Source organism: Solea senegalensis, linkage group LG1, assembly GCF_019176455.1.
Source record: "Solea senegalensis isolate Sse05_10M linkage group LG1, IFAPA_SoseM_1, whole genome shotgun sequence".
Taxonomy (NCBI): Eukaryota; Metazoa; Chordata; class Actinopteri; order Pleuronectiformes; family Soleidae; genus Solea; species Solea senegalensis.
In genome coordinates, this window is record NC_058021.1 from 7,823,076 (window position 1) to 7,847,748 (window position 24,673).

The 24,673-nt window shown below is 40.4% G+C and overlaps 2 protein-coding genes across 2 annotated transcripts; both read right to left on the reverse strand.

The window, feature by feature from the left end:
- Window positions 1–985: 985 nt before the first annotated feature.
- LOC122781359 (carboxyl-terminal PDZ ligand of neuronal nitric oxide synthase protein-like) lies at window positions 986–14,524 on the reverse strand. The gene is made up of 10 exons (XM_044045004.1): window positions 14,015–14,524; window positions 12,660–12,731; window positions 10,097–10,189; window positions 9,926–9,984; window positions 9,726–9,834; window positions 7,033–7,153; window positions 6,481–6,608; window positions 4,587–4,748; window positions 4,277–4,445; window positions 986–2,980 (listed from the first exon to the last, which is right to left on the reverse strand). Exons 1-10 carry the CDS (start codon window positions 14,117–14,119, stop codon window positions 2,454–2,456), a joined length of 1,545 nt encoding a protein of 514 aa, XP_043900939.1. The 5' UTR covers window positions 14,120–14,524; the 3' UTR covers window positions 986–2,453.
- An 8,387-nt stretch (window positions 14,525–22,911) lies between these two features.
- On the reverse strand, window positions 22,912–24,404 carry rgs5b (regulator of G protein signaling 5b). The gene is made up of 5 exons (XM_044037521.1): window positions 24,285–24,404; window positions 24,067–24,162; window positions 23,920–23,981; window positions 23,647–23,810; window positions 22,912–23,554 (listed from the first exon to the last, which is right to left on the reverse strand). The coding sequence occupies exons 1-5, from the start codon at window positions 24,326–24,328 to the stop codon at window positions 23,378–23,380; spliced, it is 543 nt and encodes a 180-aa protein (XP_043893456.1). The 5' UTR covers window positions 24,329–24,404; the 3' UTR covers window positions 22,912–23,377.
- Window positions 24,405–24,673: the final 269 nt, after the last annotated feature.

A 24,673-nucleotide genomic window follows, 5' to 3' on the forward strand; every position in this document is an offset into this window, starting at 1 on the left:
TTATTCTGAAAATTGCTGTTTTAGAGCAGGCAAGCAGGAAAAGGTATTTTTTTTGTTTTTTGTTGTATTTTCATGTGTGTACTGATTTTCACACGAGGGTGATGCAGCCTTTACTATTGAGACACAGCTAGTTTCTCAAGCAGTTTTGAATACTAATGAGGAAAGCAATTTCGAAAAGGTCAGCCCAGAAAGCAACAGAGCATCATTATTATTTTCTTAAAACATATTTTGGTTTAAATTGCCACACACACATAGCACCACACTACAAAAAAGAGAAAGGGCATTTAATTCCACAAGGAGAAATGTCGATGTACAGTAAGTGCACTTTCATTTTCAGTACACTCCATGTGAACAGCCATTATCTTGACCGGAATTGCAGAGATTGAGAGATGTGGATAGACTGATGCAGAAGAGAGATTGTGAGAGTGGAACAGTTGGAAACGGGTAATGAGCTTCAGGAGAGAGAGGGGAGAAAGGTGAATAAGCAAGAGGAGCGAGGGAGGCCTGGATGAGATGTATTGATTTTGGAAAGAGCTGTGGGACATTTCCCAATTCAACGATTCATATAGTTGGATCAAAGCGGAGCTGATTTGACAGCTGGCTGCCGAAATATGAAGTCCAGAAGTTTCCAAAATGCCTCTGTCTTCCCTGGTCTGGTTTTTCAGGACATCAAAACAATTCCTCTGCATGGTGGAGCGACAGTAATGCAGCAGTTTATCGCTGACGTAGTACAGCATTCATAAATAACATTTATAAGCAGCAGAGACACAGCTGTAGCACCACCTGCACACAGAGAGATGGTCCTTTCTGAGACACAATTACTCCAAATCAAAAAAATGTCTTCAATACCACAAAAGGATGAATACAAATATGAATTAAAACATGTTTTAAATGTTTAGCTCATCAATATATATATATGTACATATATATATAGAGATATATAATATGCACTGAAAACAGGAAATCAAACTATGACAGATACATGTACATTTTTAAACCCATGTGTATTTGAGTATCAAAGCAAGCACAGCAAGGATTTCATTTTTCACACTTGTGAAACAATAGTGTTAGCACGTCCAGTCATATCTGGCAAAGGCGTCTGTTCTTCTTCGATTTCCCAAAGATAACAGATAAAATGTCCAGGCCACGTGTGCCACAAAACCATAAGCACAGACACAACCACAGTGTAAAAAGTCCAGCAAGTGGCGATGGCACCAAGCATGTGAAAAGTACAACAATCAACACACACAGTATGTAACAGACATCAATAAGCAGCAGAAAGAGCGAGACAACCTGAAACACCACAGTGTTTAATCTATCAGACGGGTTTGAATAAACTGCATTGTGCAAAATCCTTGTCCAATAAAAGTTTCGGTTTTCTTTTTTGAAATATGGAAAGTAAATGTAGTGCTGTTGTGTTAAGATTTAGTCATTGACTGGATTTGTATATTTGCCTTCAGAATTGTTGACATTTTAGTTTGTGACCACAAAATCAGTCCAAGTCAAGTAGCATAAACCCATGTAACAATGGTGAACATGATAAACATTGGACACTGAGGGTTTGACAGACAATAAGCTGGATTTAGTAAATCCTCATATCTTATATCTTGTACAGTGTCTCTTATAAGTTCTCCCTCGAGAGACAAGTCATTTATTTAACATGCGCTTCGTAATGAATCAGTTACAAGTGTAGATTTTATCAGAAGGTTGTTTTTGTGACAGTAGTTGTGTTTAATAATTCTATTTTCATATTTACTTTAATGCAGTGGTTCCAAAACTGGGGGGCACCCCCTAGTGGCTCTGTGGTTTAAAAGGTGGCGCAGTGAGGACAGGGGCAAACAAATGACATTTGCCACACTGGTGGTAAAGCATGGACAAGTTTGTGACAGAAATGATGGTAAAACAGAGGACGAAGGTGAGTTTTTTTTAAATTACTATTTAGATAATAATGGTTTTCAAGTTTATTCATAAATATAGAAAGCACCAAAGCAACATTCACCAAGACAGCTCAGTTTCTAAATCCACATCACCACTAAAATCTGATCATTTCTTCCTTGGGCCATAACCTACATGTCGAGAACATTTTATTTAACATGTATAGTCATTCATTTATTCATTCACCCCTACAGAAACTCATAATTCATCTCTCTTTCTCGCAACAGACACAGTGGGAAAATGTTTCATCTGCCCAAGGGGGGCCCTGCAGAAAAAAGTTTGAGAACCACTGCTTTAACAAGACTCTTGTTAAAGGGGACATCTTCTCTAAGCGAAAAAAGTAAACATTTAGATCACTGGTGATCCGCTACCAACCTTAATTTATGCCATCAAATGATACTCATTATTAATGTCTCGATACATGGTTTGTGTGTGCAGAAGTCCCCCAGGTTCTGAATTTCACGTGTTTCCCATAGGATGGGGGCATTTTGCATCAGAGTGCAGCTTTGAGAGCATCATTACACAGCCATCTCATCCCCTAAGCAGTCTGACAGACTCTCTGCATTCAGCACGTTTGAGAGTCGAGCAGCACTGTCGGCTCCAAGGCCCTCGCCCTGTCCCCAGCTGTCCCGATCATCGCTTTCGTCTGTGTTTGACTCGTACTCTGATCCAATTCCTGACTCCCTAAACCGAAGCAGCTCCAGAGCTCCAAGGACCTGCTCCCCCAGCAGTGAGATATCATCTGGGGCTCCATCACTGGGTGTCTCCCCCATGTCCTGGCCCTGCTCCTGGCTGTCTGGCCCTCGAGAGGAGAAGCGGAAACACTCAAAGCGAACTCCACTGCCGCTAAGCCCCAGAGGGTTGGTGTCGTAGCCTATGGTGTCTGGAGAGCAAGGTCCAGGGAGGCTGGAGACCCAGGCACTGTCACTGATCTGGAGCTGGGACTGAGCAGCGAAAGGGCCTGAAGAAGAGGAAGGGGTGAGGGATTCGCGCGGAGGAGGCTTGGCACGGAACGTGATCTCTAGAAGACTGTCCTGCGAACCCACTGGAGACAAATCAAGAAAGAGAGCTGATGAAACATATGTAGGATGACATTAATATATAATATCTAACGTATTTATATACACACGTTATACATCAATAAATCAATCTTTTCCTAAACACAAACACATTAACACACCTTTACTAAAACATTAAGGCCAGAATGCATCATTAATTTTAAAAAAAAAACCCTCGATAGTTGAGTTATATATAAATAAAATAAAGTCAATGTATATATATATATATATATATATATATATATATATATATATATATATATGTACACACATATACATATACATACATATATATATGCATATATATGCACTGGGATAACAAGACGCGTGACCAACCAACACAGATTACAATGCCTCTGTACGCATGTAGAGTGACAGAAACCGTGTCAACAAATGTGCTTGTTGTAGTTTCCTAGGAGCAATGGCTGTCAAGGGGAGCTATTAGTTCAGGTTAACTGGACACTCTCAGTGTCTCCCAACCCTCGTCCTCGGGGACCCACTGTCCTGCATGTTTTAGATGTTTCCCTGCTCCCGAGGACCAGGGTTGGGAAATGTTGCTCTGAATTGACGATCGGTGTGAGTGTGAGAGCGAATGGTTGTCCGTCTCTGTACGTCTGCCCTGCGATGGACTAGCGACCTGTCAAGGGTGTTTCCCTTTGCCATGTCAGCTAGGATTAGCTCCTGCTCCCCCATAACCCTCATGTGGAGCATAAAGTTGTAGAAAATGAATAGAACGTTGACGTCAGTGCTGAGATGCCTGGAAAATGTATGCTTACTGTAAATGCAGAGGAAGGAGAATAGAGAGCAGCAGTGAATCCTCTGAGAAGGCTGCCACCAGATAATTAATTGTGTGTCACACAGGTGGCTGAGAAAGGGGGGGCATAATGAAAAGGACGGGAAAAAAGAAAGGCCATAAATAATTAAAGAGAGAAGAAGGGAGGGCCACACCGTTGTGTACGTTGCTGGTTCGTCTACCAGTCTGAGCCTTTCTGTGTGGAGTCTGTACATTCTCCCTGTGTGTGAATGTGTTTTCTCCAGGTTTTCCAAAAAACATGCAAAGGTTAATTGGACACTCTAGATTGAGTGTGGGTGTGTGTGAATGGTTGTCCGTCTCTGTCTGTTGGCCCTGTGATAAGGTGGTGACCCGTATGTCAGCTGGGATTGGCATCAGTCATGTGGAGGATAAAGAAAGAAAGAAAGAAAGAAAATAGACAGGCAACCAAATAAACTATAAATGAAAAAGCTGAGAAGTAAGCCAAGAATAAAGGCACATTGCCACTCACTAGACGTTAACTGGCCAGAGGCTTTGAGCTCCAGCTCCTGGATCTGTTTTACCAGCAGGGAAATGTGTTGCAGCAGGTCAGTGTTCTGCTGCAGCAGCCTCTGCACTCGGGCCTGGGCTTCGCTCCGTGCACGCGCCTCCACTGACAGCTGCTCCTGGAGCACGTGAACCTGAACAGACCCAAGCAGCTCAACATGTTTATTGAATGTTTATTGAACGGCAACGGTGCTGGTATGAGGACATTTCATTTATTATAATTAAAAAGATAAACTGTAATGAGTTTCACTGATGAGATGAATACAGAAACATACCTGTGCTGCAGCTGCTTGCGCCTGCTGTTCCTGCTGCTGCAGTTGTTTCTGCAGGAGCTGGACCTGATGCTCTGCAGAGCAGGGAGCATCTGCCGCTAACTGAACCGACACAGAGGATCCAAGGACGGGGGAACTCAGCAGCAGAGAGGGGTCATTTGACACCTACAGCAGATTTGGGAGCAAAGAGGGGCCTTACTACTCACAAATGCATGAACAAATTAATGTTTTTTGAATGAATTTGTATTAAACCGTTGTCTGAAAAGTCCTGGTAGCTGGAGTTATCACAAACACAGCTTTTGAACTTGATCACTACTGTATGTCAGTCCTCAAGAGTGCAGTGTCATTAAAACTGTGTCGACATTACACTTATGAAATGAGTAAAAATATCTGTGGTTGATTTTCACAGGGAACAGTTATTCTGCTGTGAATGGCACAATATCCCTGACTTGACATATGCTAATATATGACTGGCACAAGCTGGGACTATTAGACAATATTAAAAAACCAAATAAGAACAAAAAATTTGTGATGGCTTCAATACACTGGAGTGTGTATGAAAATAAAACATTTTAACATTAACTACTGTATAAAAAAACACTCTGGCAAAGACACAGGCGAGTCAGCACCTCTATAAACCAAATTCAATAAACCACAAACAACAACCTTCATGAAGGAGAATTTACTGCAGGATTGTTAGATTAGACTGGACCATAATAAATTGCAAACTAAGTGCTTTTTCACCTTTTACAACAAAGTCTAGTGGTCGAAAACTAAAATACTCAAGGACAACCCTCCTCTTCTTCATCTTCTTCGGTTCAGTTCAGAACTTTGTTGTCCCTCAAGCTTACATTTCTTTACAGTTTGTGGTATAAAAACAATAAAAACACAATTAACAAGTGCATAGCGGACTGAAAACGAGACTAAAAAGAGACAAATATCACCACAAATGACTCATTGTAGCTTTAATGTCAAAGGTCAGTATCAAATCTAACAAAGTGGATTCATCAATCTCACTGTAGAGATGTGCTGATTCAGCCGCTGTTCAATACAAACACATCTGCACAGGTTGCTGGTATTTACTTTTTGCCATTTGTGGAGCTGCCACGAAAGACGTGGCTTAACTGAGATCAATATTGTCATTATTACTAACCTTGAAGGAAACTCGCCCCTCTCAGAAAGTGCATGTGAGATCTGAACTGATGAAAGAATGATGTTTTATTGTGCAGAACTGCTTTAAGAAAGAGTCCATGTCATTTAACCATAATAGAATTTAGTGTAATATTCATTAATTGAAAAGTAATTATCGCCTCACAGGAACGACACCCCGTGTCCCTTCTGACAAATGACTGACAACCACTTGTTGAACTGTAAAAAACAATCAACCGTTAAAGACGTGATGGACTCATTTTCACTCCTTGTGGTTTTTTTTTATCTTCACTTATTAAACTATTAAATCAATGACTTTGTTCTGGTTTCTGTTGCATAACTCGTTTGTTGTGTCCAGATTATCTTGGGTGGAAGATAATCAGATCTGTGCAGTCTTGAAAAATCTATTGGTTGCTTCATTTCAGAGTTGAAATAATGAGATGCTTCAAAGAGTTGAAAATGTTGCTGCAGCTCATTTGATTATCACTTAAAGGGCACTCCACCTATTGAGCAATGCACTTACATTAAGCCGGGGGATTTAGAATAGGGAGGTTAAATAGGAATGATTATAATCTGAGACACTCAGACACTTGCCTCCACTTTATGTATCCGTCATAGAATCACACATTCATGTCTGCAGTTTGTATTAGACCACTGGTTTCTAATAGAGTCAGGAAAAAAAAGCATGGCTTTCGTTTTGTTTTTTTGAAATCAGCAACACAGAAACAATCAAGGACGATTATGTTACCTTCGCAGCATGACTGAGCTCCTCATCTTTCTTGCTCTTCTCAGGGTCTGATGAAGAGACGCACTCAATGCTCTCCTCTGTGGTGGCTTCAAGGTCAGTCTCCTGAGACAAGGCCAGTCTCTTCTTTGCTGTGGATCGAGCAGACAGACACAGTCATCTGTATGTGGGGATTTTTATTTCACTTGGTGTTTTACAGTTCTATCTGGAAACAGTGTCAGCAGCTGCAGCAGCAGTGGGCTTCAGACCACACAAACATCTTTGATCAATGGCTCGCACAATCCAGCAAAACCAATCTGCAGCTGCAGCGCGAGAAGCGTCTCCGTTTGTGGATAATGATGACATCTTTCTCCTCGTTTGATTGTTCTCAGTTTCTGCAGGAGCTCCATTTATTGTCGTGTGCACAAGTTGCGTGAGAGGCGTAGTAGAAAAGAAGAGCAAAGGGAGTTTGTGTGTGTGATAGAAGGAGAACGGGCAGGGGAGATATGGGGACTGGATATATGGATGCAATTTTGTTGATTTGTGTGTAAGTGTGTGTAGGTAAGTATGAGTCACCTGGTGCCGCCTCACACTCCTCACCCTTCCCCTCCTCGTCATCGTTTTTCTGCTGCAGGGTCTGCTGGTGACACACATCAAATGCCTGACCCACCGTCCGCACAATCCTCATGGCCTGTGACTGTGGAGGAGGACACAGAGACAAAGAGCGTCTGTGTGTGTGTGTTGGGGAGAGCAGGAGCAGCAGGAGCACGGAAAAAAAGAGGGGATGATGCAAAATGAAGGAACGCAGTCGGGGAGAAAATGAGGCAGCAGATAAGGTGGAAGGAACGTGTGCACAGGTATACAAGAAATGACAGAAAAAGGGACATGAATGCAAGGGGGAGGGAGGAGAGGGGGGCGAAGACAGAAGCAAAAGGACAGACAGAGACCATATTTAAGTCAGAAGATACGGTCGAGTGTGGGGCTTTACTTGTTTGTCCTTGTATATCTGCTCCGCTCACATTCTGCTGTCAGAGAGACGGATTACTTTACTTCAGGGGCAAGTCATTTTGATGGTGGAGGAAGTGAGGATTAAGCTCCATGTTATTGCAGGAGGCTCGGTGGGTGTGTAACTCCGGGCCATCAATCAGGGGCAGTTTCATTTTGTAAGAAGTCAAAAAAAATAGTGATGAGATGTCTCATACTGTTGGACTCGGGGAGTGGGTTTTTTTTCCCGGCTGAAATTTAATTAATTTAAAGTACACTGCAAATGTATTAAGTTTATTTAAACTAAAATAAGCAAGAAGCATTATCTTATTTCCTCAGTTCATTTGATGTCAGTGTCATTTCAAGCCCAGTAACAAACTAAATCCATATAGCTTTATCCATCATGTTCTTTCTCACTCTCAGTAAAAGTGAGTATTTCTGTTTTAAATATGTAACGGCAACAGAAGCAGTATTGAAATACATTTACTGTGGAAAATGATTCTGCCTCCAGGGATTCAGTCAATATGTCAAGGTTAGTGAAGCTTTAAAGTATTCAATCAAGTGAAATAGCAAAAGAAATAGAGTCGTGAAATGTATTATTTTGCTCTGGCGATACAAAATGTAATCCTGTTTTAAACTGTCAAGAAGAAAAAAAAAAAACCAACCCAACAGCCTTCCCAAGGCCAAACAGAAAATAGTCTGTTAGTGTACGCAGTCGACATCAAAACCCTGTTCTGCCGCAACAAGCCGTGATGAAAATAAATCAAATCTCATCGTATCAGCTCGTCCATCTCCTCCTACTCAGCACACACGCTTGGTCTGCAGCACCCAGATAAGTCTCCACAAACCCCCCGGGGAGGCACTGAGGCTCCACTGACTGTGTCAATGCCCATGTGAGGGGCGTTTTTTGTTCAACACTAGTGAATGCATTTAAGTGCTTACTGAAAGAAAAGAAAAAAAAAAATCCTCTTCCCACCACAATGATTAGTATGCAGTTTCACTAAGTCACCATCTGTCTGGTATCCATAGTGAAGAGATGGGAGTAAACCTCACCGATGCCGTCTTTGTCAGGGAGGAATATAATGTTCCTTCTTGATCTGCAGATACCTGTCAGGTTAATTACCACATGGGTCCGTGGGTCCAACCAGTGCCAGTAATAATCACCATAAAAAGCTATGTTTCAAGGCAAAGAGCTGAAAACAGAATCCAGCTACTGACGCTACAGTACACATTTGTTTGTAGTCTATAAATCCTTTAAAGCTGGAGATATAATGACGATTTTTAAGAGGCTCTATGTCAGAAATATTCAATATATACAATATTCATTCATAAAAATGACCATGATGTCATCAGAGATTGAAATATCAATGTATTTCTTTTCAAGGTTGTTGGTGGATATTTAAAATATATATTGTTGCCTTGTAGTCTCTCCTCTCTTGACGTGTTTGACTGAATAAAAAGGATGTTACTGTGGCTGGCCGAGAAATTATTCCATCTACTTTATTTTTTTAATTTCTCATTCATTGTTCAATGCTTTATCTTCTACCTGAGGTTTGCAGGGCTGGTGGAGCCAATGGCAGGTGACATAGGGCAGAAGGTGGGGTTACACCACAATCTAGACCTTGGGTTTTGTGAAAGGCGCTTTATAAATCTAAGTCATTATTATTCATTTATTATTAGAGCAGGGGTTTCAAACTCAAATGAACTTGGGGTCATCGAGGATCTAGTCTGGCCAGTAGGTGGAGTGGGTGAAAAAAAGTGAAAATGACATCATGATATCGCAATGACAGATAATTCACAGAATTTTAAAGTGTCTGTGTTGACATGGAACAATATATACAGCAGTTCATGATATAAATTTGTAATTATGATGCAAAATTAATCTATTAGTAAAAAAAAAACAAACTCACATGAAATGGGCTGGAGGGCCACATGTGGCCTGCGGGCTGCCAGTTTGAGACCACCGCACCACTGTGTGCCCTGATTATTTAATGTTTTTTAATAAATTGTCTTAAATAACTAGTCCAATTATTGAGATTAAATAAAGGATCCAGGTTTGATTTGCAGATAAAAATGAGGAAAGGGACAATATAGTGAATGACTCTTGTTATTTTACACTTGAATTAGTTTAACTTTCTTCATATAAAGAGATTATAAATTAAGCATTTACATTAATCAATATTTTTCCACAAGCAGTCTTTTTTACGACATGATTGCCCAAGGATTGACTTTTTAACAGATCAACGAATTGCCGTTTTCACTTCTTCAGGAAATAAAAAACCTACCTTCCTCTTTGACTTGAACACGTTACAGCGGAAGACGTTGCTCGGTCCATCTCTGGCTATGTAACTGAAGATCTTCAGGTCTTGGGCGTCGTGCGAGACATAAAAGATCCTGTTGGAGCAAAACAACACAGGACATGAGCTCCATGAGGGTTTTTCTCATTAGGGGAGCAAAGAAAAGTCAGTCTCAGCTGTGTTCATACCTGTGGATGGGATCCTGCGTCACCAAAAATGTACTGTCGTCCCATGAACAGCCTTTTCTCTGAGACGACACAGAAACACATGGGCCGACAGTGATGAAGCATTTGTAAAGGAGGAGGAACATTTTAGCCAAAGTGTAAAGTCAGATGAATTGACATCGTTTATTTACAGACCTTCTTCTTTTTGCGTAAAATCACTTTGACGTAATCAGTGGACACGACGATGTTGACTTTCTTTTTCTTTATGTTCTTCAGCTTGAATTCATACTGTGGAGATAAAAGAGAGAATTCATATTAACAGGGTCGGCCAAACAAAGTAGTTCATGTTATAAATTAGACGATGCTATGTGGCATGACTTGCTCACTCAGGTCCTTACTCAAGTTAAGGAATATATTGGAAAAAAGGAAAAGAGCTTGTGGAGACCAAGACGTTCTTTTTCCTCAGGGGAAATCTGCGAGTGAGTAAACACGGAGAAACTGTCAGTTTCTGTTTCTGGATGCTGTTGAAGCTTTCAAAGGCAAACTTGGTAGAGGGAGGGAGACATGTGTGGGACACTCTCATAACTCTCCATGATTAATGCTAAAGCCTGAACCCTCTGCCTCCACTGCAGACACAGACTCCAAACACCCGGGCCATGCAGAGATCTAAGACGGAGCGGGATTTATCTGAAATAACACGGACCAACATCACATGATTTATTGATCAGATTCGTTCTGCAAAATCACCATTGCCCTTCTCTCTGTGACAGACGGGGATATTTTCTGTCATCTCTTCCCTGCTTTGTGTGAAAATAACAACAGAACTCCACTGGCTTTTATCTCCGCGCGACTGTCACCGTCTTCTCGCGCTAACTGACATTTCAGAATAAAAGGTGATTTCAGAGCTAACGAATGAGGAACAGTTTGTGTATGAGTCTGTGACCTTAAGCAGAAACGCTTCAGTGAGGACCTCCACTTAATATTCCTTCGCTCTAATCACGTTCATCTGTCTTATTGTTGTGTGGGCGTGTTTCTGCATAAGCGTTTGAGGTAGATGGATGCTCAGGTGAAGGACGCAGCTCTATTAATGTGTCTCTTTATGTGTTTGTAATGCAGCCCCATCTGAACTGAGACCAGAGCGCCATCCATCTCCACACGCTCTGCTGTCAGGAGTGAGAGTGAGTGGAACACAGGAACCATTCATACTGCATTTTCATGCACACCCGCCTCAGCGACTCAGACTAATACTGACCCCCATCACAGCCACTGCCACAGGTTGCGTTAATTAATTCACCTCTGATCCGATCTCTAAGTACTTTAAATTGAATTACATTTTTTTATATTTACCGTTTGTCTCCACCAGAAGCAGAAACTCTTAATTACTGAGCAAAACAGCCGGGCTCCTTTATCAGCTTGCTTTTATGTTATCGCCTGAATGTTTATTTTATTTATTTCATCATTTGTCTCTTAACACTTTCAATTTTCTTCAATCTCCATCATTAATTTTTTTAATTTTGCTCTAAACCCTTAGAGAAAAACACTTTGCTACTGCAGATCAGAGCTACATGATACAGATATTTAGTTGTGGGCAGACATTCAAAGGTGAAAGGAGCACAGCATTTTAGTGCTTTGCGAGGGTATAATTATAATAATATAATCTCTGCCGTCTACTCAAACCTGCGAGTAAGCACTCACACAAAAGATGTCTGACAAATATCTGACAAATTAATTAAAAACAATCAATGAAACGCAGTTAAACAAAATCATTATCCTGCACCAGATACTCCAAGCATCGGGATTAAGTTCTTAACTTGGGCCTGACCTCCTCCTCACTGACAGAATAACTTGGACGTCAGATTAGTTTCAACAGCTGACAAACCGCTAAATCCTCTCCCGTCAGTGAGTGTGGAACGCTGCACTGATGTGCAACGGCGAGACAATCACGGTCTGAATAAAAGGAGGCTCCAGAGATCCCTCTCCACCCATGTATGTGGAGCCGCAAAACCCATTTGACCCATAAAAATATGCAAATATCGCATATACTTTCTACAAAATAATGATAGTTTGTTGCATTAAGGACTACAAAAAGAAAACTGTCCATTGCTGTTCAAAGCAATGGACAGTTTTCCCCACTTTTATAAAGTGGGGAAAAGAACTACTTTGAAATAAAACACAGAATTATGTAGACCTAGTCCTTCCATTGTTTGTGGAAAGTAATAAAATTTAAAAGTCAAATAAATAAAGTAATATTTGGATATTATGTAGTTCATGCTTGAGAAAACCTGCCTGGCATAAACAGTAAATATGTACATAACTTTTGTCAGGTTTTCAATATCACACTTGACGTAGACGATGGCTGTGACGCACAACATATTAACACACCTTTATTCATCGCCTTGATCTCTAAATAAGAGGTGTTCACTGTGAAAGAAGAAAATAAAAACAGAATAAATATAAACTTTTCAAAGCTACAAGGAGCCCCTGGTCTAACAGTATCACATGCAATCCTGCATGCTGTGTCTCTCCTCGGCTATAAAACACAACTTGCCTTATGAGTCCGTCTGTGATTTAAACCACACCTGACAGCACAATGAATCTGCCGAGTGTGTGCTTTCACCCAGACTGGTGATTTATGTGAAAGGAGGATGTTGAGGTGAGTAAGTATCCAATGAGCAATTTACACATGGTGAGACAGAGACAAAGAGAGAGAGACAAAGAGGAGATTAATGTGCACCCGTTACATATTTAAGTGTCTTACTCTGATTCTCCTCATTGCGGCGACTATCTCCATTCGACTGCCGGGTCGACCCACCTCCAAACTGCCAATGTACTGCAAAGATGAAAAAGAGCTTCACACAATGACACTGAGAGGAATGAATATAAGTGAATATAAGCAGTTACTTTGTGATGTATTATTGTGGGCTGCATGCTCCCCTTGAACACTGCTGTTCATTGAGTGTAATTTTAATTCTCTCTGAAAGATAAAAAGGTCTAGTCATTCTGCACTTCTCTCAGTGTTGTCGAAAATTATAAATGGAATCAAGTTATATCAGAATTTGTTAAGCTGCAGTATCATAAGGCTGTATGATATAGCCAAAAAATGGATCAGAATAAAAGATTTGGAAATGAGTTGATAACAATACTTTGAGATATTGAGATGAATGCCAGAAGAGGAGTGAAGGTTGAAGAAACTGGTGAATGTGTCATATAAGGAAACATCTGGGGCACACGGTTGGTGTAGTAGTAGTGAGCGCTCTAGACCCGGGTTCAAGACCTGGAGTTTGCATGTTCTCCCCGTGTGTGAGTGGGTTTTCTTCAGTTTCCCCTCACAGTCCAAAAACATGCAATATGGGGATTAGGGTAAGTCCACACTAAATTGACTGTGAGTGTGAGAGTGGGTGGATGTTGTCTCTATGTGGCCCTGTGATGGACTGGCGACCTGTCCAGGGTGTACCCCGCCTATCGCCCTATGTCAGCTGAGATTGGGACGGTGCCCCCGTGACCCTCACGTGGAGAATAAAGCAGTAGAAGATGGACGGATGGAGAAACGTCAGAGGGAAAAAGATTCTAAGCATTTGTGTGTGTGTCTAAAATACATAAACGTACGCCAACATGAACCTCTGTTATATTGCTATTGAACAAACATTTACTGCAATATATAATTATTTAATTAATGCCCAGCCCTATCTGTGCCTCCAATGTAGAAAAAAAAGGGGCTGCATCCAATCAACAGCTGCTTTGCAGGTGGTCAAGTTCATCAATTCATTATTCAGACTGACCATAAAATGTTAGATAATAATGAAAAATTACACATTTAAGTTGGGTTTTGTTGTATCAGACAACGAGCCACAACTTAATGAGAGTCTATACTGTATATTTACTCTGATAAATGACAGAGAAGTGCAGCAAACCTTTCTTAATAAGACACATTTGAGGTTGAATAAGATCATTTTCTGCTTAAATCTTCTGCCATTTTAGTCGTGCAAAGTTGACCGAACTTGAACACCATCAGCATCACAGTGTGGTGGTGGTGGTGACACGAGTTACCACACTGTGATGAACGGTGATCAGTGCTCTGAAGCATTGTGACACAGAAACTACACAAGCTCCTACCTTCGCCTCAAAAGACACCCCATGACTGAACACCTCGTCGTTGTGCATCGGGATCCTCAAGTCGTGCACGTCGTCTACCAAATTGTACTTGGTCACACCTGGCATGGCTTTAACGATGTCTGATGTTCTCCCGGCTCTTGTTTTACGACTGCGCTAGAGAGACCTGCAGATCGTAGTAGTAGTAAAAACGTCCATCTCCTCCAGCGGCGCCGCCGCCACCGCCGCCGCCGTCTTCTCCCCTCGCTCTGTCGCCGCCGGAGAGACGCGTCACTCCGGAGGTCATCCGGGTTGATGCTCCCCGGTCGCGGCGAATTGTTTGGTTAGCGCGTCCAACTGGCTTGTTGATCGGTGATCGGTGTGAGCGCTCGCTGTGTGAACGCGGCGAGTGCAACGACGCAGAGAGAGGACGCGCTGACGCCGTCGCTGCCGCCCGCCGGGGTCCCGATGACGCACGGATCTCCTTTTTTCTTTTTTTTCTTTTTATTTTTTTTTTTGAAGTCGAAGCGCAGAGGCATACATCTTTAAATTGATCGCTCTAATGCAGTAATTAATATTCACCATCACATGATCGTCCACTTATAAAACATTTACATGGGCTTGGTTGAGCTAACAGATGGAAATGTTTATATGTGCACACAGCAGCAGCGCCACCTGGTGTTTACTAGTGAGACCTCTGTCTCCCTAAACCAGGGGTCTGCAACCTTTACTAATATAATTATTCATGAACTTTTGACCCATAAAATGAAGATAACACCATGTATAAACGTTCTGTATATAGATAAAATCCATATAGGGTGTTGCATTGGTGACATTTAAGAGCTACAAACAGAAAACTGTTGACATTTCAATACTGTTTTAACCTGCTAAAAAGGGAAACTCAGTGATGGAAAAACACTGGCACACGTTGGCCTACTTTAAAATAAAACACAGAACGATGTAGATCTGTTTGAAAAGTAAGACCACTTTGAAATAAATTCATTTGTGCATGCTTGCATAATTATGTGGATCCCATTTGGGACGTTGTCAATATCACATTTGATGTAGACATATATTTTAGTGGACGAAATATGAAACCACTTTCATTTATCGTTTCAAATGTCTAGAAAAAGAAGTGTTCACCTTGAAAGAAATGAAAAAATTAAAATAAAATAAAAATAAACATAGCTCTCAAGCCAACAAGCTATTACAAAACAAAACACAAAAAACACTTTATAGTGGCATGTAACTTGAGCTTACATTTACATTAATAGGTAGAAAGTTAGACTTGTGCAATTCAGATTTGCTGCAATAGCTATATAATAATAGTTTCTAGGTTTCAATACAGCATATACTCTCACAAATATGAAGTTTTCTGTTGGTGATTAACATGCAAAAACGTATTTGTGCGTATATATGCATATATGAAGGCAGTCACATTCAGATGCAAAACACTGGAATATGAACACGAACCGTCAAATCCGATTTGTAACGAATCATGTTTGTACAATGTGGAGTTCTGAATCATCACTATGATATTTTTTCTGAATACAATGTGGAACTGATTCTGTATTCTCTGTATTATTATTGACTTTTAATTTTTCATAAACACATCATATCATCTGCTGATGCAACGTTTGAGACTACATTTCATGAGCTCTATTTTTGAAAGATAACTTACAACCATTTGGAGCTTTGTAGGCGCTCAGCATCAGACCACAGTATGTTTTTTTTATAGGTGGGTTCATGGTTCTGTCAAGCAAAATGAGAATCAGTGTTGTCAAATCATTTTTACAGAAATGTAAACACCTACAATACACGCAGGCAGCCCACAAAACCAAACTAATGAGACAAAAGACACTAAAATGGTCCACGGGAGCTGAGAGAAGCCGCAGAGTGCTGTGAGAACTCACAGTCAGTTCTCCTAAGAAGCAAGTTCAAGCAGCCTGTGTATGATTGGCATGTTAAATGGCACAGCGTTTGCCACACTTTGCCTTGTAAATCAAAATGAATCTCCACATTGAACAAGAAAATGCAATAGGATTCTTTCACTCAACACGGCTTATTCATGTGCACATAAAAACATGCATTTATTTTATTCGTAATACTCATTTTTTTCCATTACTCTCATTTTACGGTGTGTCCCTATGTTTTTCTTTTAATTTCACAACTTTGTGTCGACATACAATGACAATTAAAGCCCGATTTTGATTCTGCATTAATCCTTATGATGCCATGTCATCAAGTGTAAGCAGTGTAGAAAATGAGCTGTATTTCCCCCTAATGTTTGAAGTGAAACCTGCTCCATTGCTTTAATTCCCTCACCTGCAAGTAGAATGACAAAAACGGCAGTAGTGCTTTGTGTCCAGTAGGGGGCAATAGAGCTCTATGTATTTTATAAGCTAACTGTATAACTGTGGTGATGTGTCCTGAGTGTGCTCCATCAGAACTGTTGAACAGGGACACACTCAGTACAAATGACATGCTCCTTCTCAGGCTCCATCCATTACGATCTAAACGAACAGAATGCTCCGTTGCGTAAAAAAAACACGTTTTTACTCCTTGGGATAAAAACGTCTGGCCACTGTTTTTCTGGAACAAGGTGTTCTCTGAGATCATACTGAAAGAAAGCAAAAAAAACTTGCTTCACAGAAGCTTCCTCTAGTAAAATGTCACATTTAGAGTAGTTTGACATCTTAGTTTGTCCAGTTCTTGCACCCTGCCTGTTGGCCGCCATGTTCTTGAAAAGAAGGCAAATAAGTGTTTGCTGTTCCCAAAAATGTTGGCCTAAATGTGACTTTTTGCTCATATTTATGCTGCTGTCATATTCAACTCTCCATGGCTTTCAGTCCTCAATTAAATAAGCTGCTTAAAAGGGTGACTCCATGACCTTTGACCCCAATGCTATTAGCTGTGCACTTTATTATTCTCTGGTTAATGTCTAGAGTTCACCGTTTTCACAAGATTATTTCAAGTCACATTCTGTCATGTGTAATCATTTAAGAAACAATAAATAAAGCATAAATATAAGGAACCAAACAGTAGTGATTTACTATTAACTTTAGGAATTTTATGTTTAAAGTAAATTCCTGAGAGAATGTGGGAAAAGGTTTTACAGTCCTGCTTTTATTTACCACCATTTTTTTTTTCTTCGAGGCAATTAAAAAAACAGAACTCAATACACTTACCACAAATTTGTTTGTATTGAATTTTATACAAATATATACAGACAGTGGCAGCATAGGGAGGAGAAACACACCTGAACACACTTGAAATTACACATTGTACGTACTCACATGGCCACTTTATTAGGAACACATTTAACTGCACGTTAAAGCAAATATCCTGCCGGCCAATCACACAGCAGCAACTCACTAGAGGCATCGTCAAGACGTTCAAACTGAGCCTCAGAATCGAGAAGAAAGAGGATTTGAGTGACTTTGAACGTGGCATGGTTGCTAGAGCCAGATGGGCCTGGTTATTTTCTGGTATTTCAGAAACTACTCATCTACTGAGATTTAAAGCAAGCAGCCATGTCGGGGGTTTACAGAGAATGATCTGAACAAAGACAGAATATCTGGTGAGCAGTGAAGAGAGAATGCTTCAGGGGAAAATGACCAAACTGGTTTGATATAATGGAAAGGCAACAGTTACTTATGTTTCTAGTAAGAGTAGTGGGTATGTGTTTTTTTAATTTGTTTATACATACACACACACTCCTACATTCTCACCTTAAACCACACTTTAGTGTTTACTGTCAACTTACTGCTGCATCTCACACTTTTTATCAACACTTTTAACACTTTGTAATTTATTGATAACTTGTTTCATTGCATTGATTGTGTATTGTCTGCCTAAATGTCCTACAGATGCTACAACGCATACATTTTCCCTTGGGGACTCTTAAGTCATCTGTCTAATGTCAAGTGTCCCGCTTGACGGAGTTTTTCCCAAATGTCTCAGAATGATAGGACCATGGATTTGATAACACACAGTATAGGTTACATGTCACTGAGTGAAGTCACGCTGCACATCAGTTCCTGGAAGTTTACAATAATAGCAAACACATGTGACTTTACTTGACTGAAGTGAATCACCGTCATTTGCTTTATATGACTTGACTCCCTGCTGCATCTGCTGTTCACCAATTAATTAACGGTGTACAGCAGATGCTGAAAGAACAACACCAGTGGACTGCTATCCACACATCTCACAAAGTCCTCCGAATGGCATTTCTAATCAGATTACGTGTGCCTGCTGTCCAAAATGAGCCTCTTTTAAACACATGGACGTGGAGGAGATCATTTGCAATTCATTTCAGTTCTTTTATTTTTCCCATTCAGTAAACCAAATGAACCCAAAATGGGTTGCAGCTCAGTTGGTATAATTATTATTGTATTGTGACAAAAATGTTGGGATGGGACCACTCGGCTCTGCTGGGCTTGTTCCCTTGGTAACATGGTAACCATGACTGCAGCTCTCTACCAAGTTCAAGCATGGAGGTTACAATAACCATTACTCACGCAGCAAATATGTTTTAATAGGAGTCTGCTGACCCACTTCTGCATTATGCGCCCACCTTCATGACATATAATGTTGCCTAATGAAACTGATCCATGCTTCAAAGACACTTGTGGAAACTATACTAAAGTTAAGCCTCTTCCATGACAACTCACCTGGGTGTGTTGTCTGTTTACATTATGAGTGGACATGTTAAGTAGACTCTGTGTTGAAATTATAAATGATCTTCTTGCTAATTATTTTATGAATACAAAGTTTTTCATGACCTCAGATTTAGTCTTTTTTTTTAGACCATCATGTTTTTTTGGACAAAGATCTTCTCACTGTAACCTGAATATGCAGATTATAATCCTGTCTTCAAGCTAGTTAAACGATATTATTAATAATAGTAATAGTAATCGTTAGTATGGTAGTAGACTGCAAGTGAGGCAGACACAGGGTGAAAGGTCGGGTGCACCCTGGACAGGTCGTCGGTCTATTCCATTCACACCTACAGTCAATTTAGAACAGGGGTCTGAAACTCAAATGACCTTGGGGCCAATGCTTGTCAACTGTTCAGTTTAAAATCATATCAGGATATTCCATCATGATATCACAATAATACCAATTGTGACAATATTTCACAGAATTTCCAAATAAAAGTGTTCATTTTTCACAATAGTTTCAACAATAATCAATGTATTTATCATGAATCTGCAAATATAAAAAACATACACATGTACTTCATGATAACTTGATATTGAGTGGTGGGCTGCATGAAGTTGAAGTTGGGGTGCAAAAACATTTGTTTGGGTGACTTGACTTCAAATAAAATCCGGCAAAGAATGTTTTCCCATTTCACATCTTCTTCATCAGTTTTTGTTGCGAGAAGTCGAAGTGAGTCACTGTAACGACACTGTTCCTGAAGCGAATCTCCCTTCTGATCTCAGATTGTTGTTCTCCCTCGATTTAACTTCCTTATCAGGGTTGTCAAAATCCCTGTGTGGATTTTCCATGTTAAAGTTTAGTTGGTTGTTGTTCTTTTGCAAGGAGAAAATAGACCGATTAAGTTGAGCTTCCACTAACATCATTTTCCATGATGTTGACTTACCTTGTTTTCTCTTTGCTTCAATTCTCTTCTTCTGATTCACTGAAAGTTGCTGCTGAAAAAGTGTGTTTTTTTTATTTGATGAGTTAAAGCTTGCAGCATACAGAGTTCTGTATTATCTCTACCAGTGAATTGTGAGATAAAAGTACATGATGTTTCTATTCCTCATCTTTCAGAGCTCCATTAGTCCTGCAACTACATATTTACTGAAGTGTGTGCAGTGGTTCAAGACACACATTTACTCAAACACTGCAGCCAAGTTTACTTTTTAATAGTGTCCTACTTGAAACGCTGCTGTTTTTGTTTAATTAAGGGGAAATGATCTCTTTGAGGGAGGAAGATTATGGTCATCTAATATGTAGACGGCACTAGAAAGGAGTTAGGCTTTCTCATAATCTCGTATTGACTGTAAAAAATGACATAAAAGCAACAAAAAAGCACAGGAAATGAGTCCGAAGTCGTGTCACGCTCTGACTTGCACAGTGCTTGCTGTGACTCAGCTGTAATTTACTTGTTTCAAATGCTTTTGTCTGCCCATCTGTATGCAGTTACACACACATCACAATAAATTCCTCCCAGTATTAGATTAGAGTAGGAACACAACAGCCAGAAGCTGCGTAATTAATGTTCACAAGTTTTTTTTTTAATGAAATTTTTTTTTTATGCTGTTCTGAAATGTTATTACCTCATTGAGACAATCTTCCTATAGGCATAAAACTAATTAAATCAAGTTATATGTGTGTGTGTGGGCAGACTTTCAGAGAGAGAGAACTGGGGAATGTTTTATTGATTAAAAAATGAATCTGATTAGATGATGAAAGAACTGGAGAAAGATTTCACAGGATGTCACTGAATTCTTCAAATGTCTGTTTATCTTTTTTGTTGGTTAGATTTTTTCTGTTGTCTTTTGATTGATGAAACTTGGTGTTTTTATTTGATCTGCTGTCTGTCTTGACCAGGTCTCCCCAGTAAAAGAGGATCTTAATCATAGTCAGATTTGTTTTTCCTGGCTGAATAAACAACATTGTGTCATATGAAATGTCATGAAGATGTCACAAAGAAGAAAATGATATCGTGCATTGTTTAACCCTTTAACTCCCAAGCCTCAAAACGTCCATCTGGACTTTCTTTTTGCCAGAAAATGTCAATTATTCCAGAATAACTTTTAATATTGAATATATTAATACTGAAATCGTTAGTAATTACGTGTAAAAGGGTTAAAAATGTATGCCCCAAGCTATTTCCGCCAAATATAGACACAACTTATCTTACATACTCTATTTATTACCTTATATAGAATGATAAATCTCATGTTAGGGCCTGAATAGTTTCTTTTCTTTTCCAAAGTTTGATGCCATCCGCTAACATAGATGGGAATGGAGATGTGCACCTGCCCAAACAGAATGCTGGAAATGCAAATACTATTATGTGTAACATCAGTTGCTGCAGCAAAGAAGTGACAATTACAAGTTAAGTGTGACTCTTCTGCGAGGAAAAACAATTTGCTGGGGGAAAGAAAATGAGGGTCTTGTCACTCACTCACTGTCTGTCCACGTTGAGAAGAAGAGCCACTACTCATCATCCAGGGATGAGAGAACAAGGTGGAGGTGTGAGATAAAACCTGGAGTGTAAGAGTGACGTTAATGACTTTGCCCTCATCTCCTTCGAGGCCAAGTGTTTGAACAGTAGTTGTCTGCTGCAGCAGGAGAGCGCTGACGAGGGCTGCAGTGTTAGAATGGACGGAGGAGGCGGATTTACAAAAAAGGATGGTTATGGCAGCTGTGACTCACAGGTCGAGTGGCTGCCGTGGTAGTAAACAAAAGTGGAAGTGCTCAGTAGGTGGCTGCTGTCTCCATGGCAACTCACCCTCGCAAGCTCAGTTGCTTCTCAGAAAAATGAGCACTTTCTTTTGGACAAATAAACACTTAGTGGATTTCAAAGCCTTACGTGTTGTCTGCGCTGTGGGTTTCCCATCGATAATATCATTTCGAACCCCAAATCTAGCCTTCCATCAAACTTATAACAGAATCAAAGGAAAAATTCAACATTTAGTTCTCTTTTGGAGGCAATAAGATGACTTTGAATTAGATTGTTTTCAGTCTAATAAATGCTGGCTGCGTGGCTTATGAGAGAGTGAGTCACAAGTTTGACTTTTCTTTGCTTGGGAATGAAAGGAAGCAACAAGTCTTTTTAAATGAACGCTGTGATGCAGTCACTTTTCAAATGCTCAAGTGGGACACAAACTGTACTGTGCTGTATACAGATGGATCACATAACAGCTCCTCAAAGGTGAAGCCACACCATCACCATCACCATTTGCCCTGTTGGCTGCAAAATAGAAGCTTTCTCTCGTTTTTATCTCGTATAGTTTAGGTGTTATTTTTCAAATAACCCTTTTCATTTGTTTTTCAATGCTATTAAAGGGGCACCATATCATATTTTATCTTGGCATAAAAGTGATTTCCTTCAGTCTGGTTCTTTCTGATGGTACTGTATGTCAGTTAGGTCATGTTCAGCATGATTTGGGAAAAAAGGGTTTGGAATGACACACTTTCCCACAGAAACTGACCAACAGTAAATATTCCTAATTTGTGGTGTCAGGCAGAAAACAGGTGAAAACTGTGAGCAACAGGTAAAACAAATTCCATGTCACCATACAGTACATTATAGCTCAAGTCTTTACGCAAATAGGCATATTTTGAAACATGCAAAATTTGTTTTGTGAACTTATTTGATGTATCTGATGTATGTTTGTATCTGATGTATGTGTAGAAAGTGACGTGTTATAGAATATCTCCCACTCTCTCTCTCACACATGCACACATACCCACAAAAGCTTGTTTTTAAGACATTTCATAGACATAAGCGGGGGTCACCAACCTTGACCCTAACCGTAAACTAAACCCAATTCTAACACTAACCCTAAAACCAGGTCTTAATCCTGAAAAAGCACTTTAAAGTTGTGGGTCCCTTAACTAAATGTCCCCACAAGGTCAAAATGTCCTCATAAAGGTTTGTAAGTTTTTTGGAACTCACAAAGATGTGTATGTATAGAAGTACATACACCCACCCACACACACACACACACACACACACACACATACCTTCCGTTCACTGTAACTTTGGAGGAAAGCAGTCATTCTGTCACCTACGTGTGAAGTGGTGAAGTGGAACTACTGAGTTAGCAGCAGCCGGAACAGTGAACATGAGCAAGTGTTTCTGCCTCTGTCCTCCCCGAACACATCCACCTCTCATACACGTGTGAATTTTCCCACAGAATACAAACAAATAGAAAGAACAATCGTCTGAAAAATCTTTTATTCACAGCACTTAGTGTCACATACAGTACTTCAGATAAAAACATACCAAATACGAGGCAGTTTTCACATCATATAAAATAACTTAATAAATAAAGAATAAATAAACATCAATGCTACGGAGAAACATTTTCTCCTAGTGGTAGTTTTGTTGTGTGGAATTCATTTCTTGTTTACGTTCTCTCTACTTTATTCCACTGTTGCTTCTGTTTATGTTTGTGCAACACATGCGTCTCTTCCAGCACGAGACGTCTCAGTCTGTTTCAATGTCTTCTCCCGGCAGGGACAGGGTCCTCCAGCTTCTAGCTTGGATGCTCGTCTATGTAGAACCTCTGCTCTCCAAACCATGACCACATGAAACTCTTCGGACTGAGGTCTGACCTGTTCCAGTCTCTGCTGTGCGTCACAAAGCTTATTTGACAAATCTGCTGCTTGCAGGAAAGTTTGTCAAAAGAAGTATTTTTACCCGGTCTTGGACTTTCTGCTGAGCTCCAGGTAAAAAGGAGACTTGAGGAAACGAGGGTAAGAGTCCTTCTCCATCAGAGAGAAGATTTTGGATTGGGCCAGGTCAAAACAGGACTGGCTGGGATGCTCCATGTTCTCCTTTGTGATGGACTTGGTCACATGGTCCAGATTCACCTGTTGGGAAACAGAGGAGTTGATGATCTGCACTTTACAGCAAGACAAGAGAAACCAACACATGTCCGTACTCTTGGTGATGTGACACTTACCTCTCGTTTTGCGTCCAACCCGATGAACTCGTCGTAAATCTTCTTGGCCTTCGTGGCCTGTTTGGAAGGTTTAGCTGCACGATAGTCCTCACATGCCAAGTAGAAGGCGATGTTTTCCTCGCTGAACTCTGAGACGAGGAACGCTCTGAACAGGCACAGTCCATCTGGAAAAGAGAAAAACGTGGGGATCAACATCTGGTTGACATCTCGAAGGATTTAGAATGATTGCATCATATATTTCACTTCAGGTGCACTGTAGAGGGTCGTACGTACTTTGGCAGGACAGCAACTCCTCGAATGACTCTTTCCATTTCAGAGGCTCATTGATGTTTAACCTGCAACAAAAAAGCGTGAGTGAGAAAAATCACTTAGAATCACTGATGTTTTAATTCCACAGACAGACTGTTTTAGTCGTCTTACCTTTGTTTGTTGCATTTCTTTGACTGTCCAGTGCCAGTGATGCTGTGATCTGATTTCTGGAGTAAACTTCCAAACAGAGCTTTCAGCTCCTTTGCCCTACAAATACAAAAGAAGGCAATATGTTGTAGAGAGGAATGCAACGTTTTGATAAACTGCAAGAATAAGGACTTCATAAAAACTAAACAAACACAATAAAAACAACAGGAAAGTGAGCTTACTTCTCCAGGCAGGTGATGGGCAGCGAGTCTAATCCTCTGCACATGATGAATAATTCCAAAGATGTTTGACGAGTGTTTGTCAAGTATGTTACAGTGCCTTCCTCCTTGTTAATAGTGCGTTAGCTCGCAGCTGTTCTGCCTTTGCTGCGGGAGAGCGGCCTTTTATAGGATAGTCCACACTGTGACATCACCACTCTGGGCCAATGACAATGACGTGTGGGTGGATGAAGAGAGAGATTTTCCCTCAGACGACTTCCTCACTTCTCAACAGCACATGTGAGAGTTACAGTGACTTCCCCAGAACCCAATCATCTCTGCCCCTCCCGGAAAGTTAACTCTGCGTTGTCTCTTCAGTATGTGTCGGCAAAACCACATCACTCACATGGGGG